The 22,315-nt window shown below is 59.8% G+C and overlaps 2 protein-coding genes across 3 annotated transcripts in view; both read left to right on the top strand.

Annotated features, from left to right (window-relative positions):
* RBM6 (RNA binding motif protein 6) overlaps positions 1-2,197 on the top strand; it is a 52,139-nt gene extending 49,942 nt beyond the window's left edge. For both annotated transcript variants that reach the window (XM_032194160.1, XM_032194161.1), the window contains exon 23: positions 2,024-2,197. In XM_032194160.1, coding sequence (XP_032050051.1) covers positions 2,024-2,149 — 126 coding nt within the window. In that variant the 3' untranslated portion in view covers positions 2,150-2,197. The remainder of the gene's footprint in view (positions 1-2,023) is intronic.
* A 12,312-nt stretch (positions 2,198-14,509) lies between these two features.
* LOC116493095 (semaphorin-3D-like) lies at positions 14,510-20,397 on the top strand. The gene is made up of 17 exons (XM_032194237.1): positions 14,510-14,642; positions 16,251-16,411; positions 16,556-16,618; positions 16,770-16,889; positions 16,999-17,092; positions 17,191-17,319; positions 17,419-17,564; positions 17,964-18,078; positions 18,160-18,229; positions 18,325-18,469; positions 18,546-18,768; positions 18,887-18,963; positions 19,047-19,088; positions 19,294-19,451; positions 19,550-19,614; positions 19,741-19,874; positions 19,944-20,397. Exons 1-17 carry the CDS (start codon positions 14,510-14,512, stop codon positions 20,310-20,312), a joined length of 2,244 nt encoding a protein of 747 aa, XP_032050128.1. The 3' UTR covers positions 20,313-20,397.
* Positions 20,398-22,315: the final 1,918 nt, after the last annotated feature.

Below are 22,315 nucleotides of genomic sequence, written 5' to 3' on the forward strand. Positions count from 1 at the left end.
GGGGTTCAAAACGATCTGACGGTGAGTAAGGAGGGCGTGAGTGTCTGATTAATACCTGCCCAAAAGCAGGCTGGGATTTGAGCAGGTCACCAGCTCAGTGCTCTGCAGCTACGTCAACAGGGAGAAAAGGTGGGCCTTCTCCTGGGAGGGGTGAGCGCAGCCAAAGCCCCTGGGTGTGTGCTGCTGTGTGTCTGCACCTGCTCAGCTCTTGCTGCAATTTTAAGTGCTGGGCTTTGAAAGAGAATACCAGTGTACATCATCTGAAACGAACTTCAGGAATAAGCAGGGCTGGGTAGATCCTGCCTTCCGGGACAGTCTGGTCTGGAGAGGGTTTACCTGCGACAAGGTATTAATGTGTTAATTGCACTTGACATTTGGTTTTGAGTCATCTGCAACCTGCAGTTTGAAATAGCTTCATGGGTTTTGTCCTTGGTGATTCCACTGAGTGGTTCATACCCACTGCTGCTAGCTCCTGCTCCCCCACATAGCTCAGATACGCCCTTGGGACAGCATTCGGGGGCTTACCTGAGTTGAAAGGAAGGCTGTTCTCCTGCAGGTTGTTTCCCTTGCCCCCACACAGCTGTATGGGCAGGGCTGAGGGCACGGTTTGATGCTGGGCAGAGTGCTGCAGAGCTAGGTTAAATGTCACCTCTGGAGTGGCAGGGAAAGCAACCTTAGCAGCTGCGGGATAACATGGTCAGTCAAGCAAATAAGACAGAGCCTTTTCCAGTGGATTAATTCACGTGCAGACAGTCGCGCTGACACCACTGAGGGCTTCAAAAGACTGCTGAGGCCACTCTTCTGCAGAAACATGTTCAGTGGGCGACATGGGATGCCTGGAAACAGCAGGAACAAACAGCCTGGGGCTTTGCTTGCCATGGGGCTGGTGGGCAGCACTGAACCCTTGCGGCTGGAGCTGCTTGCCACAGTGGGTTTGTCTCCTGGCTGCCTTGCTGCACGGTGCCAGCTCCTCACCGAAGGGCACCACAACTTGCAGTGCAGCTTGCGTTGCGACACCCAGCTCGCAGTTGAGTATATTGTTAAAGGCAAATATTTGAGGCTTTGTGACGTGCTTGCTTGAGCCCACACGCACAAGGCAACTTTCCCTCATCGGTTTAGATAGCAGGAACTCGCTCCAGCTGTTGTTTGGTCCTCGTGGAGAGCTTCCTGCGGCCATAAAACGGGCCTTGTCAAAGAGCCAGCTCTAGCGATGCGCTCTGGGAGGTCTGACCTCCAATCGGGACTCCTGGGCCTGGAGGGGGAAGCTGATTGCAAGGCACAGCCCTCATACAATCCCTATAGAAACCTCTCCAAAGAGCCCTAGAGATGTGCCTTCTTCCCACTTCCAAGTCCTGCTGGGCAAAGCCATGTGCCCACTTCAGCCCCACAGGACTTTGATCTCCCGGCCTAATTGATCACATCTCTGGTAGCCAGAGAAGTTAGACTTAAAAGCAAGGGAAGCTTTCAGCCTTCAGCTCTCCTGGGCTAACTCTAGGCAGGTATTAATGAAAAATTCAGACACTGGCTGCAAATGCCAGTCGTTAAAAACTGGTTGAAATTCTAAGTGCGCTACCAGCTCCCATGGGAACACTATTAGAGGAGAGAACAGCTGAGCTCCTGCAAGTGCAGGCTAACTGCAAACAGCTCCCTGGGCGCCCAGCTCTCTTGCTGGCACTTCCTTTGCTCTGCTTCGATCCATGCTTGCACACGGATGCCTCTCGTCTGCTGGCATTGCACGTTTTGGCTGCCTGCTCCTACCGCACCATATGCTAGTGCTGGTCTCCGCAGACTGTCCTATGGATTTATTCGCACCGGGCACTTGTTTCCTGTGCTTTTGTTGCTCGCAAAGGCCTGGAGTTTCTCCCAAACAGCTTCTGGAGGAACACGTCGTTTCTTCTTATCCCTGTCCACATGGGAGGAGCAGTCGGCTGTCCTGAAGCAGCTCAGGGGAAGCTTTTTCTTTGCAGGCAGAAGAAGCAGGCAAAGAGCAGAAATCACTAATCCTAGTTGTGTCTGTTTCCAGGTGGAAAATCGGAAGAAGGGACCTGGCTTGGGGGCCCAAGGGAAGCCCAACAAGAGGCAGTCCAACGAGACTTACCGAGATGCTGTCAGGAGAGTCATGTTTGCCCGCTACAAGGAACTTGAGTGAATGGTGCAGAAAACCCCAAGCCTGTCTCTCTCCATCTCTGTCTCTTTCTCTGTGTCATGTTCTTTTTTTTTTTTTTTTTTTTTTTGAATTGTTACAGGTTTTGCTGCTAGATTTTTTTTAATAAAACTGAAAATTTGTCAGTGCTTGTCTCTTGCCTGAAATGGCATGTTTGAAAGGACGCGTTGCTTTGGAAGATTCCCCATCATGTTTTGCTGTCTGCTGACAAGGTCCCAGGGGCATGTGTCCATGTCAGGGTCAGGCGCTCCTGCTGCCACGTACTCTTGGGTCAAGAAGCGAGCAGAGAGCAGAAGACAGCCCCAAGGCCTGGGAGGAAGTTGGGAGCAGGAGCAACTTGTGTGGGATTCATCCCGGTTTTTAGCAAGGACAGTTGGGTTCGATTGGTAGCAATTTAGCTTCACAGCTGAAGCTCTGGTTAATGCTGGGCATCATCTGGGCTTCCCAACCCTTCTTCCCTGGGGAAGGGCTGGATCTGTTGGCAGCTCCGCTGGGGGACTTTGTGGGGATGTAGATAGCCCTGCTGCTCTGTCATGGCGGGGGCTGCATAGTGTCTGGGGAGGACTGTTTGGTAGCAGCGTGTTTGGTAGGGGAAAGGCTGCTTTGGGCAAGTGCTCACACAGCCCCAGGAGGTACAGAGGCAGCTCCCTGGGCAGGACTGTGTCACGGGGAGGGTTTGGCTGAAGCACGATGGAAGCTTGTGTGTGTGTGTGTGTGTGGGTGTGTGAGCTCAGCGGGGACCACAGGTGAGGAGGCTGAGTGTGCTCTGCACAGGTAAGGGCAGTGCTGGTGGCACAGACTGTGTGCCAGAGCAGCAGGAGGGTGGTGACGGAGCTGTCCCAGCCTGCACGTGCACACTGCTTCCCTGCGTGCCCAGCAGAGCCAGCACGGACATCGCTTTCAAATATCCCAAAGCAAGGAAAACCAGAGATGTGTGGAAGCTGAAGACAGCAAGATTTGGAGGTAAAGGGCTGCCTCCAACACCTGACAGCTTCTAAAGGGAGCAGAAGACCTGTCCAAGCTTCATTTCTTTGTCTCTAACACAGGCAACCCCAGGGAAGTGTGGAGTTCTTACTCAGTGGCACCCCAGTTCTCAGTGCTGCACCCAGCGAGGGAGGATGTGGGGACCCCCATCATGGTTCTGGTGAGTAAGTGGTGTGAGGGGGGGAGTGTGTGTGCCCAGGGCAATCACATCGTTCAGACAGGACTTGTAGACAGTCCTCCCCTGCCACAAAGCCCGTCTGTGCTCTGTCTAGGCACTTCATGCAAACCCAGCGAGAGGAGCTGCTCAGGGAACTTGCTTGAGGGAGAGAACTGTGTGGAAGTCCAGATGGAGGAAGAGTCACCTTAGTACTTGTGCCTTAAAATGAAGACACTTAACCAGCAGCTGGGAACAGCTTGTGTGGCTCTAGAGTTCAGGAGGCTCTGGGTAGTGGCGATGATGATGCTTCAGGTAGAGGGGTGGGCAATGGTCCTGACTCACGGGACGCCAATAGCTCTGTTAGAGTGGAAACAGTGAGGAAGCATCCCAAACTAGAGCCTGAATGAGTAATGCAAAACCTCAAAAGTGTAGCAACCCTTCTAGCTCTCTCCAGATGATGGTGAAGGATTTGGGAAAACACGCTGGGTGTGACCTGGCCAAGTGGCTCCCTCGAGCGTCTGCAGTGAGGGTTGCAGAGGTCTGAGATGTGGGACAGCCAAAAAGTTGTGTGCACAGCCCTGCCGTGGGGTGTGGCGGTAAGAACATGGCCTTGGTGGTGATGTCTGGGGAAATCCATAGCAGCAGAAAGCTTTTTATGAGCTATTGGTAGCAACTTCAGATGCTGGGTATCTGAGTCACCGGGTGCTCCCAGCTCGGCAAAGCCCAGGTGAGTCTGAGTTACACGCAGGTGTTCAGATAAAACAGAAACGTAACAGCAGTTTTGCCAGGACTCAAGTTAGAAACAAGAAAGGAGTAGGAACAGACTGCACGGAAAGGGGGAAAAAAATCTAATTTCACAGTGTGCCTGTCTCCAGTCAGGAATCTCCTTTTCTCTCGTTGGAGGTACATCTGCATCCTGGTTTTTATGTTCATCATAGAAATAGTACAGATATGCCAGCTTCCATTCCTGTGAGGATCATAGTTAAATGATTATGGGGAGTTATGGATATTGCTTGTGCCTAAAGATGTTGGAACAATACCATGTTACTAACAGAAGTTTGTGATTTCCAGGGGCTGTGCCATGTGTGGCTTGAAAATGACAGTCGCCTGGACAACCTCATAGAAAATCAAGCTACATTTGATATTGCCATATTTCCTCTGGATTCCTCTTCCCCACGAAAACCCAGCGGGTGTCTCTGTGTAATAATTCCCTTGAAGGGGTGTGTTTGTGTGCATTAATGTATGTGTGTAAGCATGAAACATGCCTTCTGCATCCGTAACGCATCAGCTGTGCAATACCCAGCTTTATGGAACGTAGGGGAGCCCTCCGCTGGCGTTAGGATGAGATGACTGGGACAAGGTTATTAATGAATGGGAACAAATAGATCAAGAAGCCAAAAGCATTACAAAGAAGCACAAAGCCAAAAAATAATAATAATAATAAAAAACTAGAATTGTAACATGTTAAAACAACAGCCTAGGTGATGTAGAAACCTCAACTATCCCTGGCAGGGTGTCTTTAATGTCTTTGATATTTTTGATACCATTTATATATATTTATATTTAATGAATGCACCTAAAGCCACAGCTGGTTTGCAACTACTTTGATATCTTTTGTTTATTTTGCTTGTATTTCAAAGACTATTCGCAGTTGTGCTTGTGCTATTGCCATGTCCTGCATGTTGCCTTGCATGCCGTCCTTCAGTAGTGGATATGACTGAAGATTACAAATGTTGGTTTTTAACATCAGTTAAGACATTTTTAGTCTCTGAAGCAAGAGACGCTGTTTTCTCTCTTTCCCTAATAAAAGCTAGTGGATTCTTTGATTTCCAATATTTGTTCATATTAAAGCAAGATTAATATTGATACAACAGTGAGGTGGGACCTTCTAAGCAGAACATACTGATGTAGAGCTAGAGTTGTACTTCCAGTAGCTTTCTAAGAAGAAAATGGCAAGTGGGATGTGGCAAATCGTGTAAAGGGGAAGGAGAGAGAAGGAGTGAGCAAAGAAACCAGTGACCATGCTTCCCTCTGCAAGGACAGAAGAGGTGCAACTGCAGACTGCGCCCTCTCAACTCCAGCACGTCCAGAAAACCCTCTCCCTGTGGAGGAGTGAGGTGACAGAGAGGGAAGTTGTCCTGCAAGGCTGGCCTGGGATTCTTGTGCTGTGTGTATTCAATAAAACAAGTGCTGCTTTATCTCAGTCGTGGCTCTCTCCAGATTTCATTCCAAAGAGCAGGAGTGGCACAGTGCATTGCTAATGCAGGGTTCCTGCTCTGCTCGTCTGGGGGCACCTCCACATCACGGGGTGTGATGCAGGGAGCAGAGCGAGAAGGCTGAGACAAATGATCTGCAGCAAACGGACCCTGTGGGGCTGCTTCCTTCTGGGGCTCCTTCCTTCTGCAGTGTGTCACCAGGGGAAGAGTCACAAATGCAGGACCTTGTGACTGCAGGGTTATCTGGAAAGCAAATGCTCTTAACTTTTTGCAGCTCTGGCTGGAGTGTAAGATCCCCAAAGAGCCAGAAGGATGGGTGCAGGATGGTAGACCAGTTCTCATGCACCTAGGAAAGCAAAATGCCTCTTCTGTGGGTAGTGCAAAGACTGAAACCAGACACGTGCAGGGCCTGGCCCCATCTTCCTGACCGGGGAGGTCAGTTGGGGAACCTCTCTGAAATGCTCTGCTCAGCTTTGTATGGAAAAATACCATGGTAGTGCCACCAGGCACACCCGTTCCATCAGCAGTGGGCAGCAACCCCTGCTTTTCTCAAAAAAAAACAAACAAAACTGCTCCACAAGCTGGGTTTGCACCACTTGCTGCAAGTGAGCTAAAAAAGGCAGCTCCTAGGGCTTTCCTGCCGAATGCACCCAATGCAGCTGTTGGGTCACGTTTTGGTGCCCGTCTCTGCTGTGTGCAGGGACTTGGCCCGCGAAGGCACAGCCAGGAGCTGGCTCCGTGCTGCACCCATGGGGCCCTGACCCGCCCAGGCCCTGCCAAATTTACACCCGTGGGTGCTGACAGCTCTTTCACATCTGTCTTACCCCGGGAGGTGCGGTGCAGGGGATCATCCTTCACACAGTGCGTGTCCAGGCTGTGCTACTGGGGAGAGGCTCGACCCCTCTGCGAATGAAGTGCTCGGCTAATATAAAAGCTAAATATAGCGGCAGGATGGTGCTGGGCAGCACGCTTTCAAAGAAAAAAAAAGAAAGGCTCTTATTTACCAGGAGATTACAACCTTTCAGATGAGACTTTGATACCTGATAATTCCTCTTCAAGTATCTGTGTTCTCCGTGGTTAGGACTGGGATTGTGCCTGCTGGAAGACCCCAGGGGTCAGCCAGAACAAGGCTGAGAGCCCTGAGCGCCCCCCGGCCAGAGGTACAAGCCCCCTCCTGTGCTCTGCCATGCTCGGTAACTTAATGCCTCAAGCGAGGCACATACCTGAACCCAGCCACAGGGCTTGGCATGGGGCAAGGAGGAGGTTTCTCAGAAGCGACCCGTGTGGGGCTGTAATGGAGAGCATCAGCTGCCTGCAGCAGGGAGAGCAGTGCCACCGGCTCGGGGCCAGCTGGGGCTCCTCGGCCCCGCGCAGGCTGCAGGGCAGGGCTGGCTCCCCTGGCCGGCAGCACTCAGCCTGATGCAGCACCCCCCAGGCCAGGGAAGCAAATCGCTGGGCTTCATGTTTTTGTGTTTGTTTTTTTTTTTTTTTTTTTTTTTTTTTCACAAAGAAAGCCTTTTTGGAGCTGTGTTTGGCTTTGGGACGGCAGTAAAACACCAGGACCCAGCCCTGTGCAGTGTTTCTCCGAGCACAGTGCACACACGGAGGTGGAGTGACCCCGGGAGGTGTCACCCCAGCCTCCGCACGAGCTGGGAGGGAGGCAGGTTCTCCCCCAACCCCCCAGTTCTCTGCCCTTTTCCTCTTCCCTCAGCCACGGTGCAGTGCGGTCAGCAGCCCAGCCTCCCCCAGCTGTCACCTAGCCCCGAATGGCTTGGGGTGAGGCTGACCCTGCTCGGGCAGGGGGCACAGGACCCCATCCAACTTTGTGCCCTGCATCTTCGGGGCTCCTCTTCTTCTCCTGAGTGCGGGGGTTCCTCCACGGTGCGCTCTTGCTTTCCCCGGCATCTCCTACCCGGGAAGCACGGAGCCTCTGCCCTGGCATAGGGTGGGTGTCCACAGGGAGGACCCCAGGTCAGCAGCCTCACAGGGCTGGCCAGGATTCACCCGTTTCCTATGTAGGAGAGGCCTGGTGATCGCTTCCAGCTGCTAAAGTGCACCTCGCCTTCCTGCCGAGCGCCTGGGTGTGCTTCGAGGAAGCTGGGAAATGAGCGCCCCGCACACCCAGGAGACTGAGGGCTGCAGGCAGCACAATGGGAGGATGGGCTTGTCCAGAAACAGCCCCGAGCTGGGGGAAAGCTCAGGGCTCACCTCTCAGCTGCCTTGTGCCACCGCCTTGCCACCGCCTCTGCTGCAGCAAGTGGCAAGTGTCCCGTCACTGCCCTGGCCACTATGGGGGGGCAAGCAGGTCTGGGGCAGTGGGATGGAGCCCCTAAAAATGAGCTGCTGATGAAGCTGCCTCTGACCCTGGGACTTGCTGTCGTCCCCGGGGCCTTTCTGATGGGCAGGACTTAGGAAATGGCCGGGTCAGTGCACTGGCGGTGGGGCGTTGGACAGTGAAGCCCCTGCTCCCCAAAGCCCTGCTAGGCTGCATCCTTTCCAGCACGTTAATTTGGAGCAGGGCTCAGTTTGGAAACTGATCTCCCAGCTTCCCCCACTTGCTGCACTTTGGATCTCATCCTGGAGTGGCTTTGGAGAGCTCGGACTCGGGAGAGCCTGGATTCCTTTCAGATGAAACCAAACCAAACGTGCTCCAGGAATGCACCTAACGCTCTCCAAGCGCTTGTGGGCGTCCAGTTTATGGTCTCGGATTAGGACCAAGAAGCTGGGAAAACCCTTTGTGATGTGTATCTCTATCTAGGTGTAGATGTAGATGGATAGCACAGACGTGGCCCTGGGCTGTGCCGACCCTTGCTGCCAGCACAGTGCTGGTGCAGGCACGCAGGAGCCTGGATCCTTCCAGAGGAACACAACCTCCTTCTTTCCATGACACAGCCTCTGGAGCCCCTTGGGGAAAAGGGGTTTCCTCCGTGAAGGCAGCGCAGGAGCAGCACCTGCACGGTGCCCTTCCCCGTCCCCAGCCCCCGGTGCAGCAGACACGTTTGGCAGAGGCATCCGATGAACTGTTCCACTGTTCCACCCCTGCGAGGTACGCCTTGAGCCGAGGGAATGAAAAGTTAAAGGGAAAAGCAGCGTCGCTCCTGATGACTTAAGGCGAGCCCCGCAGCCCGGTCTGCGCTGGAGCAGGGGCTGGAGCGGTGCGGGCGCCGCTAGATGGCAATTGCCGCTCGCAGATCCGCGGGGCCCGGCAGGCAGGATGGGGGCTGAGCAGGACACTCGGCACCGGGACAGATGCTCCTGGGGCTGCTTTTATGAATGAAGGCCGCCCCCGGCCCACCCGGCACCCGGCTCCACCCTGCGCGCCCAGCTCGGCGCGCTGCGGCCGGTGCGGGGTGCGCCCGCAGCTCCTTGCCCGTGGGGTCCGCCGGGCTGCTCGGTGAGTAACGAGGGAACTTTTTAATTGCTCGTACGCTTGGCAGGGCCGGCTGGAATATTCGGCATTGTTTCTCCCTCCCGGAGGGACGAAACCGTGCTGCCATTTCCAGCTCAGAGCGGCTCCGGTGCGGAGCGGACAGCCGGAGCAGGCTTGACCCTGTGTAAATGAGCGCTCCTCTGGGCTTAACGTGGGCTTGGGGCACTTCATGTCTTTGTGCAGCGCGGCTTTGGAGCGATTAATCTTCTGCCAACTCCAAAACCGAGAGCAGAGATTGTTCTGCCGCTCGGCTTGCCATAGCTTGCATTGAAAAAGTTTTTGGTGATGATATTTGTGGGCTCCTATCTGTTAACGCCTTAACTTGGTCCCGGGAGTTATTTGGACCGCAAAGCTTTTATTTGGACCGTAAAGCTCTTATTTGTACTGTCAAGCTCTCGATCTCCAAAGTGATTTTTGGGGGGCTGTTTCATCTGGATGCTGCTGGCAGGTTTCTCCAAGGGGCTGCTCCTGTCTGGGGACCTCTCTGCCAGCCAGAGACAGCTTTGTTGGATCCCCCCACCCCCAAATGAAAATCGATCGCTTGCCTTCAGGCAGCTGTGACAGCCTTGCAGAGGAGAAATGCCTCGCTTCGGGCCATCGGATGGAGCAGGCAGGGAGGGAGCAGAGCTGGAGGGACAGCGAGGGAGTGGTGGGGGAGGTCTAGCCCCTGCTCTGTTGCCTCCCAGGGTCTCAGGACAGGGCTGGGGCTGGCCAAGGAGCTGGGTGCTGCGGTGCAGAGGTCTGGTGACACTCGGTTTGAAGATGGTGAGGAGAAGGCTAAACAGTTATGGACAGACACAAATAGCAAAGCACTCGATTGACTTAAATGAAAGCAGAGGGTAATTTCTTCCTGTCCTTGAAACAAGACCTCCACAAACGGTGCAAACTGTGACAGCGCACAGTGTCCTGTCCGGGGGAAATGATGCTTGTAATGAGCTGGCTTTGTTAGCCCAGCTGTGAGGCTGGAGGGCAGCGTGAGATCCAGGAACCCAGCGCCTTTTGGATGCAGCCTCGTGCCCACAGGAGGAGGGGAAAGTGCTGTGCGAGAAGTGCCTGTAGGAAACCAAATCCATCCAGAAAAACAACGCACTGGAGCGGTGCAGGGACCGTTGGGAAGGGACTGATGGCACAGTGTGACTGAGACGTGTGCTGCCTGCTCCATCCGCTCCCAGCGGAGCCACTGCCGTCCCCGCAGCACCCTGCAGGCAGTGCCCGGACAGCTGAGGACAGGACAGCACCTTCGTAATGCCCCGACTGCTGCAGTGCCCAGCGTGCCGAAATCCACAGCTTGCAGTATGCTCATTGCTGGAGAGCATGAACATCTCCTGCAGAGCTGAGGGCACTGAACGTCCCCGAAAAACTAACAAACGCCCCTATGGTTTATCAGCCAGTGATGGTGAGGTCAATTTGAAAACACAGATATCACTGCTATAAGAAAATACGGGAAGCACTCATCCCTAATCTAATCTCGCCAAATTCCACGAGGACGCAAGGCAGGGCTCATGCACTCACTCTGCTTTGCTGGTCAGGATTTGGACAGGAAACCCCCCAGGGCATGTAGGGGCCGTGCCCACCCGGGGTGGCCGCAGCAGAAGGTGCTGCTAACGATGCTCTGGGCAGCCCCCAGCCCCCCGGCCACGGGGGCTGGCAGCCCTTATCGCAGGCGCGTGGTGCTGGCTTCCCCGCCGCCTGCTGCGCTCCTCTGACACCCGCTCGGGGACTGTTTACAGCACGGACAAGGATTTATTGTAAACTGTGGCTGCCGAGCGCTCGGGGCTGCCTCTTCCTCCGTGTTTGCTCTATTCCCACTGCGGCTGGGATTACAGCAAGGGGAGTCCCTGAGGGCGCGAGGTCTCACAGGCTCCTGCAGCTGTGGAAGGCGGCTGAAAGCCAGCACCACAGAGGTGTTGGGAGGCACCGGCCGAAAAAACAGCCAGGGTGGGGCTGGGGATGGGGACTGAGCCCCCCACACACCACTTGTTGAGGAGCCTTGCCATGGTCTGCACAGGAGGGCCAGGGACTGAGATGCTCTGCACCCCTAGAGCCATCACGCATTTGGGATATGCCCCAAACGTTTGGGAATACCCCAAAAGGCAGCTGTGACAATAGGGCATCAGCTTGCAGCTGGCCACTGGGGCATGGTGGCACACAGGAGCCTACCCTGAGCCCTGGCTGCCACCAACCCCGGCCTCCATGAGCACCTTCACTGCTCCCCGGTGCGGGCACCACGGGATGGGCACACTCGTGGATGTGCCATCGCCACGCTCGGTGACCCCGTGCAATCCTGGCACAGCCCCGGCAGAGCCGTGCCTGCGGTATGGGCACTGCCAAACCCGGACTGGCACGGACCGGCACGGCTGCTGCAACACTCGTGGGTCCTGGGAGCCTGCCCAGGATGTGGTTTCCCTCAGACAATGCGGTTCGCAGGCACATGTCCGCGTGGGGTTATTGTTCTCGTCCAGCTCGCTGGCAGGCTGCCGCTTATTGTGTGCGGAAGCAACTTCGCTGCTCCCACCAGCGGGCTAAGGTTTATTTCCCTGTTTTCCAGGAGGAGATCACTGATGTAAGCTCATTTGGCCAGCGTGAGGAAAAAAAAAAAAAAAAAAAAAAAAATAAAAAGAAAATAAATAGAATTTCATTTTCAATCTGCCCATTGTCAGCGGGGAGAAGTACTGGTCTTCCCACGCTGCCCCCGCTCAGAGCTGCGAGTGCCCTGGGCAGTACCCTTGGCCACATGCAAAACTGCGGCCCTTCACTTGGCATCCCTCCTCCTCCTCCTCCTCATCCTCACTGGGACGCAGGCAGCAGCGTGCTGGAGCCAAGGGCAGACCCTGGGGGCTGCGAAGGGGCCCGAGGCTGGCAGGGCAGAGCCTCGCAGCTGGAACTACCCAGCAGCTGCAACCAAGAGGCTCTGAGATGAAGCAGGCGGCCACGCAGGCTGCCTCCAGCCTCATTAAAATACTTTCTCTGGCCAAGCCCCCCACGCCTGCTCAACCTCTTCCAATTAGCGCAGGAGGGCAGGGAGCGGGCCTGCTTTTGATGAAAAGAAAACAATTTTTCAGCTGCCCGGTGCTGGGAGGCAGGGTGACAGCCCCGTCGCTCTGAGGAGTGACCGAGGAGCAGGTGCTTGGTGGGCAGCTCCTGCCTCAGCCCCGGCTTTGGAGCTGGGGGGACGCGGAGCAGCTCCCGGCGAGGCGCTGAGCATCCCTGCCCGAAGGGCTGAGCCGGTCAGGAAAAAAAAAACCAACCGTGTGCTTCAGGGAGCAGGGAGGGGTGGGGGGCAGCTTCAGGGGTGCTGGAGAAGACCCCAGCCCAGCCCGGAGCACAGGGGCTCCCTGCCCGCGGAGCTGGCCAGCTGCCTCCCGGCCTCCTGCCCGCGGAGCCCCGCGCACATCTGAGCCCGTGCCTGGCTCAGGAAGCCGGGGAAGCGGCCCCGTGGCGGGGCGAGCTCCGTATCGGGTGTCGGGCCATGTGCTGGGCAAGTGACAAGTGTTGGGCTCGGCCCCGGGGTGTGGGCAGCACCCAGGAATGCGGCTGTGCCCCCAGAGGTCCTGAGGCTTGGGGGACCCAGCCCTGGGGGGGGCTCAGCCTCCTTCCCCAGCTTTTAGGGCCGCTGGATGTGTGTGACCAGGGGATTTGTCTCACCCTGACATTTGCAGGCAGTGCCTCAGCGCCCCACTGCCACCCCAGCTCTGCTGTCAGGGGTCCCACTCCATCAGCACCCATCCCCTCCCCATGGAGGGCTCCACTCCCACCCCTGGGCTCCGGGGAAAGGCCGGGGGGGGGGCACACGGTGGCTTTGTCCCCCACAGAAGGGGACAAGGCTGACAGCTGCCGCTGCGTGACGGCACGGCGAGCGGGGCGCAGCAGCTGCCGGGGCATCCATCACATCCCGGGGGGGCTGCGCCGAGCCCTGCCACCCCTGGACGTGAGACGTGGCCTCAGTGACACGTCCTGGGGCACCGCCGAGCACCCAGAGCGCATCGTGGGGCCACATGGAGGCACGGGGAGGTGAAGGACGGGGGCACGGCACGGTAGCAGCCGTCCCATCCTCCTGCCCTTGCTGGCTGCCAGGTTTTGCCCCGTTTCTCAGCCCCCCCCCCCAGGCTCCCCCAGCTGCTGCTGGGGCCCCTCCGCAGCCCGGCTGGCCCCAGGCTGTAACTCAAGAAGGCGACGTCCTGAGCGTGGGGGCTCGGGATTAACAGCCAGACAATCGGGGTCTGTGGGGCTGGCACTTGGCAGGGGGTTGCTGCCGAGCTCTCCTCCGGCACGCTCCGTCCCTCGGGATGGAGCTGCTGCCGGGGCCCTTCCGCCCTGGAAATTTGCCTCTCTGGGGCATGGCTTTCACGAGCGAGCTGTATTTTCTGGAGGTTTCTGAGCACGCTGTAAGCTGGGGGGACTTTCCTCTTCCTGGCGTTGCTCCATCTCCTGCAAGACCTTCTGCAGGAGCCGGTCTCCGAAGGAAAAGCCCCCAAATCCCCCAGCACCCGGAGCGTGGGAGCCCCAGGAAGGCATTACCCTGCTGAAATTCCCCCGGCCCGGCAGCCTGCCCTCATCAGCAGCTCCCTCTCCAAGCCCCGATAAAAACAGTCCCAGCTCAGGACAGTTGATTATTTAAAGCTGTCGGCAGTGTTTAATTTAGCCCTGGATTCATCACCCGCAGCTTGTTTCCATCAGTGAGACACCCGCTCCCCCTCTCACAGTGTAAACTCTGCAGGGACCGGCTCCTCTCCTCCAGGAGAAATTTGGGGTGATGGGCTGGGGCTGCGCCCTCCCTGCCCTTTTCCACCCCCTTCGCAGCCGGGATGCTGCCGGTGGCACGAAGCCGCCGCTGGGTCTCGCGGTGCAGTGGATGAGGGACGTGCCACCCCCGTGTCCCCGCAGCCTGGGGCTGTCCCCGTGTCCCCAGGGAGGTGGCTGTGCCCTGGCTGCCACCTTCAGAGACTTTAGAGGCTGGCCTTTTCCCTGCTTCTCCAGCAACCCTGTGCGCGTTGGTAGAATAAACCCCTGCCAAATCCTGGGCGCAAGCTCTGGATGAGCACTGGGGTGGCAGGGGGGGGTCTGGGGGGCCCTGAGAGCCCCAAACCTTGTCTGGAGGCACAGCCCAGTGCTGCTTCTTGTGGGACAGAGGGAACAGGGCAGCTGGAGGTGCTCGGCTCCCGGTGGTGTGGTTGCTCCTGCGCAGACCTGCAGGAAGCCCCCAGCCCCTGCACCTGAAGCCTCCACGCTCGTTTAAAACGCTTCCACCGTGGGACTCAAAAGAGCTGAAAGCACAGCAGGAGGGTGGGTTTCAGAGCTGCTGCAGTGCAGGACATGCACGAGCAGGGCTAGAAATGTCTCTTTGTCCTGACCTGGCAGCAGCCAGCCCTGCCACCCGCCCCTCCAGGGCACACAGGGGGGCACTGAACGAGGCCATGAGGTCCTGGATGCACCCGGGGGGGCTTCCAGAAGCGTGCCTGGGTGCGGGGCAACTCCCGTGTCCCCCCCCCATGGCCGCCCCCTGCATTTCCCCAATTTTCTCCCCTCTCAGCTGAAGGCAGCAGCTCCGCGGCGGCGCGATGGCGAGGACGGGGGGTCCCCGTGGGCGCAGGCTGCCGCTGGCTGCCCTCCTGCTCTGCGCCCTGCTGCCGCAGCCGGACAGCGCCGGGGCCTGGAAGCAGCACGCCCCGCGCCTCCGTGTCGCCTACAAAGGTAAGGGGAACGCGTCTCCGCGGGGGCCGGGCTGTGTTTTCCCAGCCTGGGCACGGGCAGGGGGACGTGGCCACGGTGGCACCACGGCTCCGATGTCCCCCAGCAGCCCCCCTGTGCCCCACCTGCCATCTCCCTGCCCTTCCCGCTCCATCCCTGCTGCCTGTAATTATTTTGTGAGGGCTTCAGGGCAGGCTCTGTTTGTGCCAAGGGCTTGGAGCAGGGTCCCGGACAGCCTGGGGATGGGGCAGGCTTGCCACGGAGGTGCCTCTGGGTGCCAGGGGACATCCCCGGAGCAGTGGTCCTGCTGGTGGCCCAGCTCGGGAGCAGGCGTCGGGGCCAGCTTTTGGTCCTTCCTTGGAGCCGGAGCTGGGAACGTGGAGGGCTCTGCCTTCTAAGCCCCGTGGCCAGACGTGCCAGCAGCCCTCCGGTCTTGGGCAGGGGCAGGAGAGGAAGCTCCCAGCATCAGGAGGGCTCGAGGACAATGGAAACGGCGGCAGGGGATGTGACTCAGGGACAGCAGCGGGCAGGTTCAAGGACACAGCGGCGCAAGGAGCTCTCAGGTTTAAAAAAAAACTTCAGAAAGAAAAAAAAAAAAAAAAAAAGAAAATCGAAATCAAATGAAAGGACCTCGGAGAGCCCGCCTGCCTCACGTCAGGCCCCAGCAGGGGGGAGGCAGGGGGGCAGCGGGGGAAGACGCAAGCAGCCTGCGGGGAGGAAATGACAGCAGCCGAGGCTGTGGGAGCGGAGGAAGGATGGGGCAGGGGGTGCGGGGCTGGGAGCGGTGCTGGTGGCTTCCCCCCGATGGGGAGGGGGTTTGGCCATGCTGGAGGCGGCTGTGGGGTCACTGTGGGACCTGCTGCACCCACCGGGGCTGGCACAGCTGGCGGGTGGCGAATGGGGCTTCTGCCGGGCTCTGGTCCCCTGACATTTGGCTGCATTTGGTGGCTCGGGGTTTGGGTCACCGGCACCGAAGACGTCTCCGGTGCAGCTCTTATCAGCCTGCAGCAGTGAGGGGATGGAAACCCCTCAGAGGCTCAGAGCCCGGCTTCCCCCGGGCTGGGGGATGTCCTGTGGGGCCGGCTCTTCCTTGCGCCCCGTGCAGCCGGGCGGTGACCCCAGGAAGCCCCGGGTCACCCTGCTCGGAGGGTGCAAAGGTAGGGGGTGGGACAGGGCCGTCGCAGTGGTCTTGACAGGGAGAAAAACCCCCTGGCCTTGGGAGATACTGAGCACGAAGGAGAGGAGGTTTCTCACCCAGCGTCTCTGCCACTGTGCTGGTGGGACATGGGGGTGCCAGCCCCGTCCTCTCCTGAGGACCCAGCACCAACGGCAAGGGCAGGGAGGGGAATGCAGCTGCTGAGCCCTTCGCTTGGTGGGAAGCAGCCTGGAAATCCCTGCCCAAGGCCCAGGCAGGTACCGGTGCCTGCAGCATGCAGCCAGCATCTCCTTCCTCGCCATTTCCATCTCCCAGCCCCGCTTCCTCAGACAGAGCCGTGCCCACAGGGCTCCAGCAGGGTCTCCCCTCGCTCAGCTCCCGGCAGTGGCTCGGGGCCGTGCAGGGAGGTGCAGCTCGCTGACGGGCTGCCCTTCCTCCCACCTCATGCTCCTCAGACCTGCTGAAATCCAACAGCTCCCGCCTGCTGCTGAGCTCAGGGGACGGGCTGGGTTTCCAGGCCCTCCTGCTGGATGAAGACAGGGCCTGGCTGATGGTGGGAGCCAAAAACCACATCTTCCTGCTGCATCTCGACCATCCCGGCAGAGAGCCCGAGAAGGTCAGTGCTGGGCAGGGGGTGCAGACGTGCTCCTGGGCCGGGCTGCCCGTTTTCTCCAGGGGCAGCTCTGCCACCCAGGGCCACGTCCCCTGAAATTGTCCCAAACATGTGCTGCTGCCCGCACCTCGGGCACTTCTGTCGCAGATCTTCTGGCCAGCCTCCAGGGAGCAGGTTGAACACTGCCGGCTGGCGGGGAAGGACGTGGAGGTGAGCAGGGCCGGGGGTCCCCAGCTCGGGGCTTTTTGTGCCTCGGCACAGGCACTCAGCGCCCAGAGACCCCAAACCGTTGGGGGGGCTGCCTGCAAAGCGCGCCGGCTCGGGTCCTCCCTGCCAACAACCACCTCCTCCCCTTGGGCAGACCGAGTGCGCCAACTTCATCCGCCTGCTGCAGCCCTACAACAGCAGCCACGTGTTTGCCTGCGGGACGGGCTCCTACCAGCCCATCTGCGCCTTCATCCAGCTGGGAGCCCGCGGCAAGGTGAGCGGCACCTGGTGAGCTACGGCCACGCTGCGGAGGGACCCAGTCCCCTCGAGGCTCCCTCCTCCATCGGCTGGCGGAGCTGACGTCTCCCCCTGGGCTCTGGCAGGGCGCCCTGATGCGGCTGGTGACCCACTCCCTGCAGTCGGGGCGAGGACGGTGCCCCTACAGCCCCCAGCAGCCCTTCACCGCGCTCCTTGTCGGTAAGGGCTGGGGGCGCAGGGAGCCGGGGCTCCTTGGGGACGTGGCATGTGGGGGCTGCACCCCCAGCTCCTCCACGTGCCCCCCGCTGACCCTGCAGATGGGGAGCTGTATTCGGGCACCTCCAGCGACTTCATGGGCAGCAGCGCCGCCTTCTTCCGGACCTGGGTGCGTGGGACCGAGCAGAGCTACATCCGCACGGAGCAGAACCAGGACCACTGGCTGCACGGTACGAGGGGGGCCGTGCTCGGCACGGTGCCCTGCTCCCACCTCCTCCCCCGTGGCACGAGCACGCCTGCACGGGGTGCTAGCACGCCGTCGCTTCCAGAGCCTGCGTTTGTGGGTGCCTTCGCCATCCCCGACACCTACAACCCGCACGATGACAAGGTCTACGTCTTCTTCCGCGAGACGGCGCTGGAGGCCGGGCAGTGGGACAGGCGGCACATCCATGCTAGGGTGGCTCGGGTCTGCAAGGTCAGTGGGCTCAGGCTGGGATCACACAGGGCAGGCTTTGCCCCCTTGCCGGACACACGGGGAGCGCTGCCTTGTGAAAAGCCACTGTCCCTCTGTTCGGGTTGGGCTGGGGGCTTCCAGGGGTCCCTTCCAACCTTAACCACCCCGTGCTGGTTTGGTGAGCAGGAGCCTGGTTCCCACCTCTGCCTGTGCTTTGCTGCATGGCAGTGAGAAAGCCCCAAGTCCCCTGCCCCACTCGGTGGCTCCCCAAGCACCTTCCCACCCCCGGGCACCCCACAGCGGGGCGAGGAGCAAGGCTGGGGCTGTCACTGCTGTCGCAGCTCGGGTGTCCCGCTGCGGGGACAGCCGTGGGGGTGTCTTGGCGGGGCTGGGCTGGGTGCAGCTCTCGTTGCCCGGCAGAACGACGTCGGAGGGAAGCGCAGCCTCATCAACCGCTGGAGCACGTTCCTCAAGGCCCGCCTGGTGTGCTCCATCCCGGGGCCGCAGGGCACCCAGACGCACTTTGACCAGCTGGGTGAGTGGCAGCCTGCCCCAGCCGCCCGGCCGGGAACCCCCCCCTGCACCTCTGGCTCCAGCTCCACCTCTCTCTTTGCAGAGGATGTTTTCCTCCTCCGCACCCGGGACCCTCAGAACCCCCTCATCTTCGGCCTCTTCACGGTGTCCAGGTGAGCCCGTGCCCAGGCGCGGGGCAGCCCAGCACCCCCAGCCCCTCGCTGCAGCTGCCTGCGGTGGAGCAGGGATGCTGACAGCCACCCCGCAGCGGTGTCTTCAGCGGCTCCGCCGTCTGCGTCTACTCCATGGCTGCCATCAGGGCGGCCTTCAGCGGCCCCTTCGCGCACAAGGAGGGCTTCGACTACCGCTGGGTGGAATACAAGGGACGCGTCCCCTACCCCCGGCCCGGCATGGTAAGGAGCTGGGAGGGCAGCTGAGGCAACACAAGGGGTCGGCCCGGCGGTGACCCAGCTCCTCGTGTCACCTCAGTGCCCCAGCGAGACCTACGACCCCCTCCTGCGCTCCACCAAGGACTTCCCCGACGAGGTGATCAGCTTCGTGCGCTCCCACCAGCTGATGTGGGAGCCCGTGCAGCCGCAGGGCCGCCAGCCCGTCCTGGTGAGGGTCAACGTTCCCTACCGGCTCCAGCGGCTGCTGGTGCACCGGCTGGAGACGGAGAGCCGGCACTACGACGTGCTCTTCCTCGGCACGGGTAGGGCCTCAGCCCGGCTCTGGGGCCGGGGTCGTCACAGGGTGGCTGGGTGGCAGGAGTGTCCCCCAGCCCCAGGGAGCCCGGCCCCACCAGCTCCTTCTCCCGCTGTGTTTGGCAGATGAGGGGAAGGTTCTGAAGGTGGGGCTGGCCAGCGGCACCGAGGTGATTAACCTGGAGGAGATCAGCGTCTCTAAGGTACCTCAGAGAGTGGGTGCATGAGGAGGTGGGAGCAGGGACCCCGGCCCTCAGCCTCAATGGAACCCCTTCCTCTCTTCCAGACACCTTCTCCCATCCTGGACATGAAGCTGTCACCGAAGCGGGTGAGTCCTCCCTCACACTGGTACCTAAAGGGACGGGGTACTCGCTCCATCCTCAGCGTCCCTTGGCCCCAGGGCTTGCACGTGTTGGGGTCCTGCTCCCACCAAGCAGCCTGCTGGTGGCTGGCTCTGTCCCGCTGTCCCCACACCTCCCGGCAGCCTCAGCCCTGCGTGGTGCTGAGCGCTGCCGTTCTGCTTGCCCGAGCAGCAGGAGCTGTTGGTGAGCAGCACCCAGGGGCTGCTCCAGCTCGCCCTGTACCGCTGCGAGCTCTACGGCAAAACCTGCACGGACTGCTGCCTGGCCAGGGACCCCTACTGCACCTGGGACGGCAAGACCTGCACCCCGCACCAGCTGACAGAGAAGAGGTGAGCACCCGCTGGGGCCACCCCGCTCAGGGGCAGCCTGCAGACGGTGGTGGGTGCCTCCACTTGGTGCCACCGTGGTCCTGTCCACCCTCCCACAGGCGTGCCCGGTGCCAGGATGTGCTGAAGCCCGATGTGCTCAGCCAGTGCCAGGATACAGCAGAAGGTGAGCACCAGCCCCAGGGTGATGCTGGGATGAGCGGGCAGCAGGGCACCAGGAAAGCCCCCGGCACCCTCTGTCATCGCCCCTGCACCGGGTGCCGCGCGCTGACCCTGTCTCATCCCCATGCAGGGACAGCAGTGGCCACGGAGAAGCTGGTTTTCGGCGTGGAGAAGAACTCCACCTTCCTGGAGTGCCTGGCACGCTCCCCGCAGACGACGATCCGGTGGCTGGCGTGGCGCGGCGAGGGGTCGGGGCTGAGCGAGGTGCGGGGAGGGCAGGGAGGGGACACGGGGCGGCTCGGGGACGGTGACCTGAATCTTCCCGTGCACCAGATCAGGACCGGCGGCCACTTCGCAGTGCTGGAGCAGGGGCTGCTGATCCGCCAGCTGGGCAGGGAGGATGCTGGCACCTATGAGTGCCAGGCCGTGGAGCGCTCCTTCTCCCGGCCCCTCACCCGCTACAGCCTCCGCGTCATCCAGCACGAAGCGATGGAGGTGCCGCCGTACCGACGCAGCAAGGGGGTCGAGGGCCCCCGGACAGACCCACGAGCCTTGGGGGCACCGGGCACCAGCCTCGACACCTACTGCAATGCCCTGTGGCACCAGGAAAGGCAGCGGCAGAAGGCCTGGCACCAGAAGTGGCAGCACCGCTCCCCGGAGAGCAAGAGCAGCCGCGTGCGCAGGCAGCCCCAGGCGCTGTAGGGGCGAGCCGGGGCCGCCTGCTCTCTCTCTTGGTCCTTCTCGCAGGCGGGTGCCAGCTTCGGGACTGCTCCATGCGTCCAACCGCAGGAACTGCGACTACCTCAAGCCACGCCGGGCCCCTCCGCTTCTGCGCGCACCCCAGGGTGCACGACGGGGTGAGGGCGCGCGGCCTGGACCAGCTCTCCCAGACACGAAGCCTCGGGCGCCCTGCAGAGTATTTATTCTCCTCGGTTTTCTCCAGCCCTTAGGGGTGATGGTTATTAGCAGCAGTGATGAAGATGGGGGGGGCGGGAATGGAAACAAACCATTCTGTACCTGGCCACGGTCACAGGTCCCCGGACCTGGTGTCATCCCCAGCGCCTGCGCCCACCCCCACCCACCCCAGCCCAGGCTGCTTTTACAAATTCCAGACAGAAACAGGCAGTTATACCAACTTACAATTTATTATTTTTTAAAAAAATGACATGAAACACAAGTAAAAATAAATACATCATATAAACAACAAATTGTTCAAAGTCTCTGCTCTGGGAGATCAGGCAAGCACGTCCCGTTCGACAGAGAGAAGAGGGAAGCACATGGTCATGCGTGGGGCACCGACCCACCCACCCTGCTAGAGATACTCCTCTTGCCAACCACAAAAAGACTGTCCACAAACTAAGGCGGTAGTAAAATAAACAAAAACAAAAAAAAAAAAAAAAAAAACAAAAAACTATAATAAAAAAAAACAACAGAAAAAAAAAAAAAAAAAAAAAAAATGAGACTCATCGATGGATTCATTCAGGCTCCCCCCGCAGGCGCGGATCTGCCGGAGGCTCCAGGATGCCACTGCCGTGGGAGCCGCGGCTGTCGCCCCGTGGAAGGGGCCGTGTTCTCCCCTCGAGTCGCAAGGAGCCCTCATCCCCCCTGCAATCTAGCTGGACTACGTTCCCCTCGAGACCTCTCCCCCACCCCACCCGTCCCTCCCAGTCCTCCCAAGCCCGGATTAACAAAATTCATCAGAGCGCGGCACGGCACGCCAGTCGCGGAGGCGTTTGCTGTACCTGTCCCTTTTGGCCTGGAGCCCATCCACAAACCGAGAGCAATTCTCTGGGGTTCAGCCGCACGCTGACATCGTTAGGCCAAAATATAACCATTTCTGGTGAAGCCCCCTTTGCTTGCTGCAGTATTTCCCTTTCTGTGCCTGCCCGTATCCACCCCACCGGCATCCCAGCAGATCCTGCCCTGCGTGGGCTGCTCTGGGCTGCGTTGCCCCCACCCCACCCCGTCCATGGGCCGACCCCTCCCCTCTGGGGCTGACTGGGGCACCCCGGGTCTTCCTCAGCTTCCAAAAAACTTTGGCAGAGTGTCCTGCACTGCTGTCCTCAGCACCACCCGCAGCCCTGCTGCGCGCCGGCAGCCGCTTCCAGCCGGTCATTTGGAGACAGAAATTCAGCAGCAAAAAGAAAAAAAAAAAAAGGAAGATCTAACCTGTGAGGGGAAAGCCCCCGTTCCAGGACAGGACCCTCTGCAGCAGAACCACACGTTAGGGATGGGAGAAGGGTGGGGAGGGGAGAGGAGACCCACAGGAGAGGAGATGTAAGGGCTCGGAAAGGTCCCCTGCCGCAGGAACGCCCTGGATGATCCCCACGGAGAGCGAGGAGCAGCCCCAGGGCCCCTCGCCCAGGGGTGGCAGCCACCTCCTGGCCAAGGCTCTGATGGGTGCAGGGGACTTGTCCCCCCTCTCCACAAGGGCGCCGTGGGCTGGCAGGGAGCAGGAGGGGGCACGGGGCCCTGCTGTGCTCGGCTGGGCAGCGGGGGCTCACGGCAGGCACTTGGCCAGCGGGGCACCCAGTGCTTGGCACAGGGAGGCCACCCGGTGGCACCCAGCCTGCTCCCTGCGGGCTACGGCCACCTCCAGCACCCACGGGTGTGCCAGGGACATCTCCATGGCTTGCTGCAGTGCAGGGCTGCAGAAAAGCCCCGCTGGGAGGCTTCCCCCAGAGGAACTCTGCTATACTGACCAG

Source organism: Aythya fuligula, chromosome 10 (genome assembly GCF_009819795.1).
Source record: "Aythya fuligula isolate bAytFul2 chromosome 10, bAytFul2.pri, whole genome shotgun sequence".
Lineage (NCBI taxonomy): Eukaryota > Metazoa > Chordata > Aves > Anseriformes > Anatidae > Aythya > Aythya fuligula.